Source organism: Pteropus medius, unplaced genomic scaffold (assembly GCF_902729225.1).
Source record: "Pteropus medius unplaced genomic scaffold, Ma_sr-lr_union100, whole genome shotgun sequence".
In the NCBI taxonomy this organism is placed as follows: domain Eukaryota; kingdom Metazoa; phylum Chordata; class Mammalia; order Chiroptera; family Pteropodidae; genus Pteropus; species Pteropus medius.
This window is the reverse complement of record NW_024350326.1, coordinates 5-14,714: the sequence shown is the minus strand read 5'-3', so window position 1 is coordinate 14,714 and position 14,710 is coordinate 5. Positions and strand designations below refer to the sequence as shown.

Sequence of the window (14,710 nt, the reverse complement as noted above, 5' to 3'; positions counted from 1 at the left end):
CGCAAGGTCGCCGCGGGCTGTTCGCGGGTTGTTCAGCCTGCTCGGGGCCGTGGTTCGTTTGCCGCCTGAGGAAGCCCCAGCAGGGTTTGGGAAGACGTCTTGACTCCAGCAGGCACCCGATATATTTCCTGGGCACACAGTGGGTGCTCAATATATAGATACGCAAGTAGGATGTGGATATAAATCAAGTACGCTATAAAAATATCCCCAAACCGAATCAAAACCTGGAGCAGGACCTAGACACTCAGAAAGGTCGCTAGTGCTTGGTCGCTCTCTGTCCCCTATTCCTCTCTCTTGCTCCTACAGTTGTAAAAGTATTCTGTCAGTGTTAGGTGAAGATGCTTGATACTGTCGCTCAGATGTTCTTTATCCTTACTGATTTTTAAAAATCTAGTAATGACTGAAAGAGTTGTGTCTATCTTCTGTTTAGTTCTCTCAAGTTTTGCTTCAAGTATTTTCAAGCTCTGTTAAGCACATACATTTATAATTGTTTTCTCGATGAAGAGAATTGAAAAGCGAACACTAGAAAGAATATCTTCAGAATACCCTTAGATGAGTAATCGTTAAATGTGTCCTGTCCTGGTTCCTTCAGGGAAGAAACTGGATAAGCCCACCTGGGATCACAGAGCAGCAGCTTCCCGATCTCGAATTCTCTGATATATTAACTAATAGATGGCAGAATTTGTTCTTCTCTCAAGGATATAAAACTAGAAATATTTGAAAATGTCCAAGCTAATCTTGTCTCATTTTGCAAGCAGTAGAATTTTATATATATATATATGTACATATATATATATACACACATATATACATATATATACACATATATATATGTGTGTGTGTGTGTAGGAGACATTATGAAAAATCCAAGCTAGTTGTAACTATTAAGAAAGTCTTGGTCAGAATATGTTTTTAAACTCAAGACGAAGTGTTATTTACACGTTCGTAATTAAATTTAGTGAGGAAAGCAATGTTCCATGAAAACAAAACAATAAAAAGAACTCCATATTCCCTTTCTGTTTTGACTAAGTTTTGAAGACTTCTGAAACTCCAAACTGTGAATTCATCATACTCCCTCTGCTGAGGAGAGTTGGGTCTTAATGGTGCAGGACAAGGCAAATCCCCCCAAGTGCGCACTCAAGTCCCGCACCAGGAGAAAAGGGGAGGGTCCTTGACTGCGTGCAGGAAAGAAAGTACACGCCAGAGTTAGAGACAAAATCAAAGTTTATTAGAGAAGGACTGTGGGGTTAATTCAAACAGCCTCTCCGGGACACGGGAGGCAAAGAAGCCTGCTGGGTCAGCAGCCCCAAGGAGGACAATGAACAAAGCGTTCCTGGGCTGTGCTTGTCCCCAAGGACACTTCTCGTTGCTCCCATGGGCACGATCTGCCCCTCTGGCCGTTCCCATGGACATTATCTCCCCGCTCTGCTCGAGGTCCTGCGGAACACTAGCGAGGCAGCACGTCTGGTTCTCATCTGCAGAGGGAAGACCCTTCCTCCCCGGGGATGAGGCAATCCCTCTCCCCTTCTGCTGGCATATAAAACAGTGGCTGCTCTTGGCCATATGTCTTTTCCTGCAGCTCCAACCGACCAAATGCTGAGGCCTCCTTGTATTGTAATAAACAGCCCTTCTCACCCCCTCTGGTCCTCCTGGTGGTTCTTCCCGAACATCCAAACCCACGTGCAGGTTCCCCAAGGTTTGGCCACAAAGAATGAACAGTTGAGTTTATTTTAAACTCAAAGGCTTAAAGACTCTGTTTTCCCCTTTCAGTATGGATGGTTTGTTAGCAATCTCAGCGGGAATCCTTTGTTGTGTAAGCTTCTTGTGGTCTGGCAGCAGCCCGTTGTAGGCTCTGTCTACAGTTCATCCATTTATGTAGTTCTCATGCCTAGGCCCTATGTCATTCATAGTAAATGTTGCTCACCTTCCTTGTTTAGCAGCACCAGAGAATTAACGTCTGACTTAGCTAAGATTCAGTAGAAGGATTTTTGGAAAGGGTATTGCTTTCACGCTCACTGACTTTCTGAAATATGAGTTTCCTCGGATTACCTATTTTCCTATGTTGTTCAGTTTTGAAAGAGAATTTGGATCTTCAAATCATCACAGGCATGCAGAACAAGAGTTTCTTTCAGATATTTTCATTACTTTCTAAGTCTGTACTGTTTTTAGTTGTCTCTGATGTCTTGCTGTTTTCCTTAGTAGAATAAAACCCTACTTGTCTAAAACCAGTCATACTAACCTTTTCGTTATTAACATTTCATTTTAGTAAATTTTAAAATCAGTAAAAACTAACTGCTCCACCAGGAGTTAAATCCATGTCATTTCTCAACACATTTCTGGAGATTTAATTTGTTACAGAATTATATCTCATGGATGCACTTTGCATTAAGTTCACAAATTGAAAAAGCGGCCCAAGATGTCCTATACCCTGTATTTTAATTGTTTGTAACATTATGTAATTTATGACTTGAACTTTTAGAAAATATCTTTATGGTAATGACAATGTCAGAAACTGCTGAAAAACTGTAACCCAGCAAAGAGTTTGTCCACCCGGCAGCTGCACATAGCCAATTACACTGACAGCGGGGTACAGCGAAAGAAAAAAAAAACAAACTTCATTTCTTAGGTACCAATGAAACAGGCAGCCAAAATGCTCAAAGAACAGAACTCCCCGGGGCTGCTTATTGGCAATTGGTTTTCAAGGGTAAAATTGGGGGTAGGGGTTTTCAACTCACGGTCAGCTCATGGGTTATCTTCTGATTGGTTGGAGCTGGAGTTACAAAGAGAGATATTAGGAGTTCTGGTCATCAATCCTCCTTCAGGCCGGGTTTTACATCGCTGTGGTCAGAAGAGTCCCCAGTTTTCTATCTGGTGGTTTTTTTTTTTAAGTTCTTGTAAAAACAACAAACAACTCAAGGTATATATCAATGCTGGTATATGCTCTTTTTCCAAAGAGCCCTACTTCCTTCGATATGGGTTCTAGATAGTCTCATTGCTACTGGGATGACATTGCTTCTTTCCTCTCCGCTAGGAATCTCTCTCTCTCTCATCTATCATCTATCTACATGCCTATCTGTATATATATAACTGCATATTTACATATATGTATATGTCACAAATATATGTATACATGTACACACATCTATATGTATGTCTATATTTATCTATATACTTTTCTAAATCATAACTTTATATTGATACCACCAGATGCAATCCAGCACGACCAGAGGGTTCATTCTAGCCTCCTCTGCAAATTCTCCAACGATAAAATTGGCTCTCATTATATTTACTTACTCCATTAATTTTTTTTGATTCTAGAATACATGAAGGAGAAGTTTCAGAATTGTTAATCTATATCACCGTGTAAATCAATCCTACTAATTGGAGTTAATTATTTAGTTGTTTTCTTTTTGTCTTAGCCTAAGCAAGTGTGATCATATTGTGTTCAAAAGTTCCTTGGGTTAATTCTTTTTTCTCCATTAGTGTGAGGGAAATATTTGTTTTTGCTTCTTTGTGATTTAGGGTCTCTCCCTTTTTAAAAAATATGTAAAACATTAACATGATTCCCAAAGTAAAAGATATACTCAAGAAAAGTGTCATTTCTTCTTTCCCTTGTACCAAAATCCCCTGTATATTTGGGTCTATTTAAGGACCTTCTGTTCTATCCTACTGGTTTCTTCATGCCTGAGTGCATCATTTTGATTATAGGAACTTTTTAGTATTTTTCAATGTCTGATAGGACTTGTATCCTTTGTGGCTTTTTTCAGTGTTAGCCTGGCTATTCTTGTGTAAAACCTGTACCGTTACCACTATGACGACTGTACATACTTCAGATGAAATGACTGACTGAATTGTCCCCCTCCAGTAATTCTCCTTTCTGACATCTTTTCTCTTTGTGGCCCTTATCAATTTTCTTAGGTACTCACTGGTTGTCTGCTCCCCAGATTTTCCTGAAGATTGGGGATCTTTAATATTCACTAGCATATTTGACGAAGGCTAGAGCACTCTGTGGCACACTGTAGGTGTGCATAATGCACAAGCACTTTGTACATACTTTCGTCATTAGATATTCTGGTGGGTATACAGTCATTTCACATTGTGGTTTTAAGTTTTCCATTTTCTTGATAATTAATGAACTTGTACACCTTTTGACGTTTTATTGGCCATTTGATATCCTTTTTTAAAAAAAGTAGTTATTTGAGGGTTTTTTTTTTTCCCATTTCCTATTTGGTTTTCTGTCATTTATAGATTGGTAGGGGTTCTTTATATATTCTGGATGAATCCTTGGTCAAATATGTATAGTAGATATATTCTCCCATTCTGTAGCTTGTCTCTTCATTTTTTTGATGATGACTTTGATGAAAATATATTATTAAATTTAATACAGTAAAATTTACCATTTCTCCCATATGGTTAGTGCTTTTAGAGTTCTATCTAAAACTGTATCTGGAATTGATTTGTGTGTAGAGAGAGGTAACAATTGAGATTAATTTATCAATATGGATATGCAACTCACCCAGTGCTACTTGTTGAAAAGACCATTTCCCAACTACATTGCAGAGGAACCTTTGTCATGAATTAAATTACCACATATATGTAGGTCTATTTCAAGACTCTTAATTTTGTTTCATTGGTCTATTTGTTCATTCTTGCATCGATACCATACTGCCTTAATGACCAAAGTACAACTTACTGCATTAACAAATTCAAGAAAAAGATATATCAATGTGCCCAAATGGCATCTGACAACATTCAGCAGACATTTCTAATAATAAAAAGTTAATTAGGAAGTGAAAGAAACAACTGAGCCACACAAAGTCTATTTACCTCAAATCTAGAACAAACATTACACTCAGTGATTTCTATTAAATTGGAGAAAACAATTAGATGCCTGCTAAATCTTATTCTGGAAATTCTATTACCATAATAATAATTAATAATCACTGTAAATATTCAGAAAATTATATCTATTTCAGTTGACATAACTGCCTAGAAAACTAAAAGTCTAGTAAAAAAAAAAACTAAATTTAAAAGATTATTGGCTAATAATGAAAGCTATAATTGTATCCATATTTAAAATTTTAATGTGACAATATCACCATTAATACAAATATAAGCCATAATCTGGGAGAAGGTAAGGTCATCATTAATATTAGAAAGGATCCTACAATTCTTATGTGAATGTTCTTTAAGAAAGGAATATAGGCAAAAGACATGAATTGGCAAATCAGTGTTTAGCAATAAACAGATGTGAAAAGATGCTCAGCTATTAACCAGGCATATATCAAAGTACATGCTAGAAGTGGGGATATAATGAAATATTTCACTGGCTGAAGGGGTTGTAAATTGGCAACACGATGATGTTCTCCACTTCTCCAGGAATATCTAGTGAGGTCGAAAGTGAATATTACCTGTGACTGAGCAATCCCCCTTTTTGATAAATACCTCAGAGAAACACTTGCCTATGTATTACAAGAAACACACAGATATTCCATAAGATATTTTTCAATGAGTTGTATATAATGTAAAAATTACCAATAAAAGGCCTATATACATACAATAGAGTTATTGAAATAGGGCTAGAGGTTTTCTAGTCTATTGAAAAGCACCATTAAATTTTTTTTTAAGAAATTGGCTAGTTGGATAGCATGATGAGCTGCTTTTCTTGCCATACAGACAACCATATATATACTTGCCATAACCCTGACATTTCCATCCTTGAAGCCACCGTTTATGGTATGGCAACATCTACCAAAGTGGAATCATATCTGCAATAAGTATTGAGAATAGGAGTTCTATAGAAAAGTCTGATATACATTGGTTAGAGAAAATGAAACATTCTTTCATAGTGTTTTGATAGGCACTTAACGTGAATTTTTCCCCCCAAGAAATATAGTATACAGAGTTCCCATGCTTGTTTGACCACAAAATCATTCTTCAAGTACCATTAAGTACTACTGCTCTGTGGAACATACTTTCAGAAATTTCGAGTTAATGTACTGTCTCCAGACGACCTCTATTAACATAAAATGTAACCATGGAGGCAAAACGCATTGACCTATTAGCAAAAATTAATATTATTACAGCAATTATCATACTCTTTCAGTACTACATTTTTGTGTAAACATTGTTTGTACTGTTTACAAGTTTAAAAAAACAATTTGAAATCATGAGTGGGAAATATGTACTATTCTAGATGGTAAATGTTTATGCAATGACATCTCCCCAGTCTGCCCATTCTGAGCAAAATGGACTTGCAGGTACCAAGTCTTAATGTATGGCTGCAAACATGACAAAAGTCTGGTTCAAAATGAAGTGTGCGACAATACTCATTTTTATTCTGTGAAAGGTTCCTAAGTGTTGAATGCTTACTTTTCATATCTATTGTTCATTCTTTTTGTGAAGCTGATGAAAATAAGCAAAAATAAGAGAATCTAACAGATATTGGGGTTGGATCATGTCACTTTTTCCAACATTGTTACATTGTTCCTTAGAAAACCTAAAATCTGGATACCTAATTAAATCACAACAGGTCAGTCCCCTGGATATTCCTGGTAGATCATTTTGTTTTATAATTGTTTTAACATACTACCGAATTCAATTTACTGAACTTTATTTGGAATGTTTGTATGTATCTTAAATGATACTGGTCCAGACTTTACTGTTTAGGGGTTATCCTGGGATATTGCATTATAGAATGACCTGCGAAATTTTATTAGAGGTTATCAATTCTTTAAAACTTCTGGTTGCCTGCAAAACTATTAATTCTAGTTTTGAAAAAACAAGATTGTAACTATATTTATATTTTTTCCTTTGTTTATAGATCCGTTCAGGTTTTTTATAGTTTCTTGAGTCAACTTTGATAATCTGGGTTTCTCTAGACAATTCGTTCTTTATATTTTTATAAATATTGAAATACAAATAATATATTAATATATATAACTTAAGAATTTTTACATCTCCTTAATATACGTATCTATTTCACCTTTCCCATATATAAAGCTATCACTGAGTCATCTTTTTCCTCAATAATTAGTGCCAATTCTATATTAATGGTCTTTTCAGAGAACATCTACTCTTAGCTATTCCATTAATTTCTACTTTTACCATACGGATTACTTTCTGCTACCTATCTTAGCTGGTTTTTTAAAATTATTTTCTGGCTTAAGCCAATGCTTATTATTTTTTTAAACACTTTTATCAAGTGTTACATGACAGGCACTGTAGGAATGGGGACTGCATGGTAAACAAGACAAACACTAGTTGCTCAATCCAGGTTATCTGAACGCATTAAGGTAATTAATTTTCTACCAATGAGAGTTTTGGTGATTTCCCACAAATTTTTATTTGTAGGCATCACATTATCACTTACCAGTAAGAGTCTAAAATTTCAGATATGATTTTCTCTTTTAAAAACTTTATTATGGAAATTTTCATATATACGCAAAGGCGAAATAGAACAATGAACCCTATGTATCCAGCTTCAACACTTAGTAATGTTGTGTCAATTTTGTTTCATCTATCCTTCCCACCTTTTGTTTTTCTGAACTTGTAGAAAGCAAACCATAGACATCATATAATCTTACCCTTGAATACTTCACTATGAATCTCTAATGCATAAGGACCTACACACACACACACACACCCCTCATGTCATCATCATGCCTAAGAAAATGAATAATTGCTTAGTGTAATACCCACTCTATAGGTTTACACTTTTACAATCATCTAAATTTTTAAAAATTTATTTGTCCAAATCAGGATTGTATTGATTAGATTTTCTTTTCTGTATTCTCGATGCTCTGACATTTAGGGACTTGACCCTGGAAAGACTACCCCTCCCAGAGCTAGCAAATTCCTAGAGACAACAAAGGACTCCACTGCAATCATGCCTTTGTTATACATACCAATCCAAATCCCATACCCCAAATCATCTCCTTTATCAAACTCTCACACACGGAGCTAATATTACCCCTGCCCTAAATCACTCCAAGGCCAGGTACCAGGCAACTAGGGCCCACCCCTATAGCTCAGAGTCTACCAAAATTATTCAGCCTATCCAACCCTTGTCCAGTGTACCTACTCAGTGTTGCCCATTCCTTCACAGGAAAACTTCAGTAAAGGCTCTGAGCATGCTCTGCCGTAACCTATTTTTTGCCTCCCAACAGAACTGGAGGCTTCCCTATGTGGACCTCAGTGGCATGCAGTGTCTATTTCTACTGATCTGAGCATAAACTTCTGTATGACAACCATTTTTGTCTGCCTATCTTACCATACCTGATTAAAACAAATCCTGGATACGTTTTTACAAAAGGGTCCCAGCACATTCTACGCACTGTATTTAATTGGTATGTCTCTTAAGTCTCTTGTTAGATTCTGTTTTTAGTCTTGACAGATATTGGTTAAGAAACTAGGCCACTAATTTTGTGGAATTTCCCACGTTCTGGATTTGGTTGTTTGCTTCTTTATGTCATTTATTTTTTCCCAAGTTTCCTGTAAACCGGTAATTACATTTAGAGACTAAATTATACTTCTGAGTCAATATTTTAGGCAGAAATACTTCACAGGTGGTGCTGTATACATCCACTGTATCATATCAAGAAGTACATAGCCTGGTTGATCTAATTTACAGATGTGAAAACAGATTAGTGGGTTGTCATTCTGTTCCATCTACTGAAAGCTTTCTATCAATTTTTTACCTAATGGTCTTTGCATCCATTGATATCACCACCAAGATCCATTATTTCATAAATAAAAGTGTGATTTTTCAAATTCTATCATTCCTTTCATCTTTATTAGCTAGACTTCTCTAGTAAAAAAGAACTTCCTTCATCAGCTTTTGGTTGTCTTAAAGTTCATAAAGGAAAGGCAAGACAAGTGCTCCATTTTCCCCTTTTATTAATAAATGTCTTTAATATGCTCTGCAGATGGCCAATTGGTCAGAAAAATAAAAGCTACCAAAAGCTATAGTGGGTCCTGACAAAAGGACACATAAGTCCGTTTGAGGGAATACTCACTGGCCAAAGATAGGACAATTTGAACGTTTAAAAAAAAAACCAAAAAGCTACAATGGATTTAAAAAAAAAATTAGTGCAGGAATTATAATACAGGTGATTTTAAGTTTCCAAATAGCTTTTTTTTATGTTTCCCTTTGTTAATTTTAAATTAAATTTAGACTGAGGCCACAGAATGTAGATTGCAGAATATCTGCTTTTTAATGAACAAATTGAAAAAGCATTTCTCACTTTCACTATTTTAACAAGACTTGGTTATCTGAATTTCAGTCGAGATGAGTGTTGGTGGAGGGCTTTTCTATATTCACTGTGCCCGTAGTCTTTTATATGAATTTTCAAGAGTAATATAAATAATAATAGAATTCGGTGGCTTAAAACAACCATTTTATTACATCTCATGGTTTTCTGGGTCAGGAATTTAGGCAGGTGCTCAGTTGGTCGATTCTTCTGTTCTGTATAGCAATCTGCTGGTGGCTGTTCTAGAGGATCCAAAACTATTTCACTCAAATGTCTGGCGTCTCGGTGGGCATTTCTAGAAGACTGGGCTCAGCAGGGTACCTTTCCCTCTCTATATTGTCCTTGAGCCTCTCCAGGTGTCCCTGTGGTAGAGTAGCCAGACTTTTTAACAGAACAGTGTAGGGTCTGAACAGGGTAACTAAAGTAATTTCCAGTGAAATTCTAAAAACAGAGAGAGTATCCCAAGAGATGAAGTAAAATCGACCAGTAAAGCCTGGGTTCAGAAACTGGCACAACAGTACTTTTACTATATTCTACTGGTCAAAGTCAAGGGGAAAGGATGTAGATTCCACCCTTTGATGGGGAGGTGGATCAATGAATGGGTCAATTTTTATTCTGCCACAGTATTACCATTTTACAAATGAATAAATTACAGCACAGAGCAGTTAACCATCTTGTTCAATATAACACATGTAGGAAAGTAATGAGATCGAGGCAAGTGTCTTTCCCACATTTGTTATATTAGTAAGATTCGTTTTTAGAATGAATGTGAAGTTCGTTAGGTTTGAATGGTGGTAAAATACATTAAATCCCCCCGTGTATGAAGCAAAAGGGATTATTACACTCATAGGGTGTTCTACAACACAGGACTGAAAAGCCTTCCTTATATTTTTACATTATGAATTTTCAGATGATGGGTAAGGTGTGAATGTTGTCTAAAGGCCTTCTTACATTCCTTGCATTCATAGGGTTTCTCGCCAGAATGAATTCTCAGATGCTGAATAAGAGATGAATTAAGTCTAAAGGCCTTCCTACATTCCTTACATTCGAAGGGTTTTTCACCAGTATGAATGCTCTGATGTAAAGTAAGTTTTTGGCGCAATCTAAAGGCCTTCCCACATTCCTTACATTTATAGGGTTTCTCACCAACATGAATACTCTGGTGTTGTGTAAGTTGTGAGAGCAGTCTAAAGGCCTTCCCACACTCCTTACAGTCATAGGGTTTAACACCGATATGAATGCTCTGATGTGAAATAAGTTGAGAGTAACGACTAAATGCCTTCCAACATTCTTTACATTCGTAAGGTTTCTCACCAGTATGAATTCTGTGATGAAGAATAAGATGATAACCACGACTAAAGGTCTTCCCACATTCCTTACATTCATAGGGTTTCTCACCAGTATGAATTCTCTGGTGGAGTGTTAGTTGTTGTCGCACTCTAAAGGCCTTCCCACATTCTTTACACTGATAAGGTTTCTCACCAGTATGAAGTTTGTGATGTACCCTAAGGCCATAGCCACACAAAAAGGCCTTCCCGCATTCTTTACACTCATAGAGTTTCTCAGCAATGTTAAGCTTCTGATGTCGAGTAAGGTGTGCATACTGTCTAAAGGCCTTTCCACATTCTGTACATACATAGGGTTTCTCACCAGTATGAATCCTCTGATGGAGAGTAAGCTGTCCACGTACTCTGAAGGCCTTTCCACATTCCTTACACTCATAGGGCTTCTCACCAATATGAATTTTCTGATGTACTCTAAGGTCTGGGCCACATATGAAAGATTCTCCACATTCTTTACATTCATACAGTTTGTCAACAGAATGAAGTCTCTGATGTCGAGTAAGGTGGGCAGTCTGTCTAAAGGCCATGCCACATTCCTTACATTCATAGGGCTTTTCACCAGTATGAATTCTGTGATGGAAAGTAAGTTGTTGGCGTACTCTAAAGGCCTTCCCACATTCCTTACATTCGTAGGGTTTCTCGACAAAATGAATTCTAGGATGTGGAGTAAGAGATGTGCGCTTCTGGTACGAGGGCACTTTCTGAGATGTAATTTTCACTTGACCAAAATATCCCTCTTGTCCTTCAAATTTTCGATTGGACTCCCAATCATTTTTTAAAATGAGGTCCTTAAGGCCATGGTTGTTAATTCCTTCCATTATCTTCCACTGGGCTAAGTTAATTTTATAAATGTCATTTTCTGAAGATAACTTTTTGGTCTCATACCTGATCCCCATATCTGAAAGAAAACAAGAGAGCAAACATGTAGTGCCTTTTCCTGACAGTACAAATAAAAGATAACCAAAGTAATTTCCAATGAAATTCTAAAAATGGTTATATAATTTGAGAAAAAAAATACATCAGGGAACACGAAAAAAAAGAGAGTTGATTTAAGAACGTGAGATTGGTGATTAAGTACAGGCATATCTCCCTTTATTGTGTCACTTTATTGCGCCTCGCGGATATTACCATTTTTTTACAAATTAAAGGTTTGTGGCAACCCTGCATACGGCAAGTCTATTGGCACCATTTTTCCAACACTTCACATATCTGTGTCAGATTCTAGTAATTCTCACATTATTTCAAGCTTTTCATTATTATTGTTTTGTTATAGTGATCTGTGATCAGCGATCTTTGATGTTACACTCCACCAGCAAAAAGATTACTACACGCTAAAGTCTCACATGCTGGGTAGCATATTTTTAGCAATAAAGTAATTTTTAATTAAGGTATATACATTTTTGAAAACATAATGCTATCTATCGCACACTTAATAAACTAGTATAATATAAATATAACTTTTATATGCACTAGAAAACCAAAAAATTTGAGTGGCTTTCTTTAATGAGATATTTGCTTTATTGAGGAGGTCTGAAACCAAACCTGTAGTATCTCTGAGCTATGCCTATAAACACTTTAAGTCAGTGGTTCTCGAACTGAGACATGGATCGGAATCACTGAGGAACTTATTACAAATATTGAGGTACAGATACCACCTAAACCTCTTGGATCAGATTCTACAGTCCTGGGCAAGCCTATATTTAATATTCTCCAGACTCTTCTGATGGAGATTAAAGGTTGAAAATTCATACTGAACTTCTTTCAACAATTTCTCTTTATTCTTAGAATAAAATCCAACTCTGCATATAACACATGATCTCAACAATGTCCTCTTTACTGCTACCAAGAGAGGGCTTCTTTCAGATCTCAGAACATGTCCCAACTTACTTGAATCTCTTAGGACATTTCTGCTCTATCTCCCACAAAGCTTCCGACTGTGCTCTTTGCATGGCTGTCTCCTTCTCATCCTGAGGTCTTAGATTAAAAGTCACTTCCTTTAAGATTTCCTTTAAGATTTCCATACCTGGGTACAAATCCTGCCTGTGTGACTTTGGAGTAGGTAAACACCGTGCTTGCCTCCCTTCATGACCGCATCAAAATTACAACTAAACTACAGAACCACCACCATTGATAATTGCCTAAAGTCTAACTAAATGAAAGTCCTACAACTAAAGACATACTGAACAAGCCATCTCCAGACAGGTGAGAGGAACAGAGACGCAGAAAGGGGTGATCCCAAAACCACGTGTGGTGGTTAAAAAATCAGGAGGGATATCTCGGCTGCAGAGATCCCCCTGGAGGAGCAAAGGGTCCCAGGCAGCGTTGCCAAATGGGAAGGGGGATGGGGAGATGGGAGAAGAAGGGGAAGGGATTAAGAAGTACATTGGTAGTTATGAAGTGGTTATAGGGATGTAAAGTACAGCATAAGGAATATAGTCAATAGGATTGTAATAACTACGGTGTCAGATGGATACTAGATTTATTGGTATGATCACCCTGTAAGTTACATAAATATCTAATAACTAGCGTATACCTGAAACTAATATATAATCGTATGCCACTGTAATTGAAAAATAAAAGTATTAAAAAAGTATTTATATATACGTATATATAAAAGATATTATATATCGATATACATTTTTGTTGACGTTACATATTTATTAATTTTTCTAATTGTTATTCTGCTTATTTTCTTATTTTATTTGTAACTACCTTGCTTTTGTGAACAAAAAGGGGCACTACAATAAATCTAACAAAAAGTAACCCAGTTGGCCCTGACTCACCTGGATATCGTCTTTCTTTCCTCACGACTTTCCAGGGCTCTTTACCTTGCTCCAATAAGGAAATCACATTTGGTTTAGAAATGAAGCATCCTGGTTAGAAGAAAAGAAATGTAAGGTGATATGGAAATAAAAAATAAATTAAAAATTACTTTGATTCAGTCTTGGTTAAATTTTTAATCAACTGTAAGTCAAATGGTAATTGACAAAGCTTTTAGAACAAAGGGCAAGATGGTCAAAAAAATTCACATTAAGGTTACATAATAAACAGATTAGAGAGGGACGGAAAAGGTCTTATTTTAATTTGTATTCATATAAATACACCTTGAGAGGCAACAGTATTTGAAAGCACAGCATACCTGGGTACAAATCCTGCCTGTGTGACTTTGGACAAGCATAATCGTGAAAATCTTCAGTTCTTTAAAATGACTTTTTCTCTTCTCTTTCTCCTTGATTCAAACTGGCCTTGTACTCGCTTGCTTCGTTTCTTTCCTTATCCTTCCACCTTTGCACATACTGCCCGACCACTCCCTCAATCACTAAGCTCTTAGGACATTAGATTCTGGTCGGCATCGAACAATCTCAGAAACAAAGACTCATGTCTGTTGACCACAAAAAGAATTTCTTAGGTCAAACTAAAAATACCATCTTGACCTACCCATGAAGGCAGAACAACCCTACCGGCCACATCCTCTCGAAACCAGGCCAAATGATGCCATGACTGACATCAGAGCCGGATGCAATGATCAACTGACTCCTACCCTAGCCCAGACCAATCAGTAGAGCCCACGACCCCAGCTCCCTTAGCTACCATGCCTAAAGAGTTTTCTTCTATATAACCTATGCCCCAGAGGCCAACAGGGAGCCAGGTCTTTGAGCACTAGCTCACCTGTGTCTTCAGGCTTGGTGTCATTTCCTCAAATAAACCTCTACTTTCTTTGCTGCAAACTCCTGTCTATGTCTCCTCTGGCCTTGATACGCACAGAGAGAACCCCTTGAGCTCAGTAACATGAGTTACTTTTATGCTTTACTTTCCTACCAATTTGGGAAAATAATAGTATCTATCTTATACAACTGTTAAAGGTTATATTAATTTTTATTTACATCTAAACACTGTGTACAATACATACTAGGAGCTATATATATTTTATCAGCTGCTATTTGTTATTATTATTTTGCTGAGAGGAAAACAATAAGCTTCCTGAAGCATTTCTTAGGATATTCATATAAAGTTAAATGCAAAATTCTTGGATATTTAAATTCTTCTTCTTCTTTTTTTTTTTTTAGGCGAGGCAACCGTTGGTTGACCTCGCAGATTGCAAGGACCTTGTCAGTT

At 36.8% G+C, this 14,710-nt stretch overlaps 1 protein-coding gene across 1 annotated transcript; it reads right to left on the bottom strand.

Annotated features, from left to right (window-relative positions):
* Window positions 1–5,066: 5,066 nt before the first annotated feature.
* Window positions 5,067–13,784, bottom strand: LOC120584008 (zinc finger protein 82 homolog; the record flags this gene model as incomplete). The annotated part of the gene is made up of 3 exons (XM_039839585.1): window positions 5,067–11,492; window positions 13,378–13,467; window positions 13,734–13,784. Coding segments are annotated over 3 exons (1,499 nt in total), but the record flags the coding sequence as incomplete, so codon positions are not given.
* Between the last annotated feature and the right edge of the window lie 926 nt (window positions 13,785–14,710).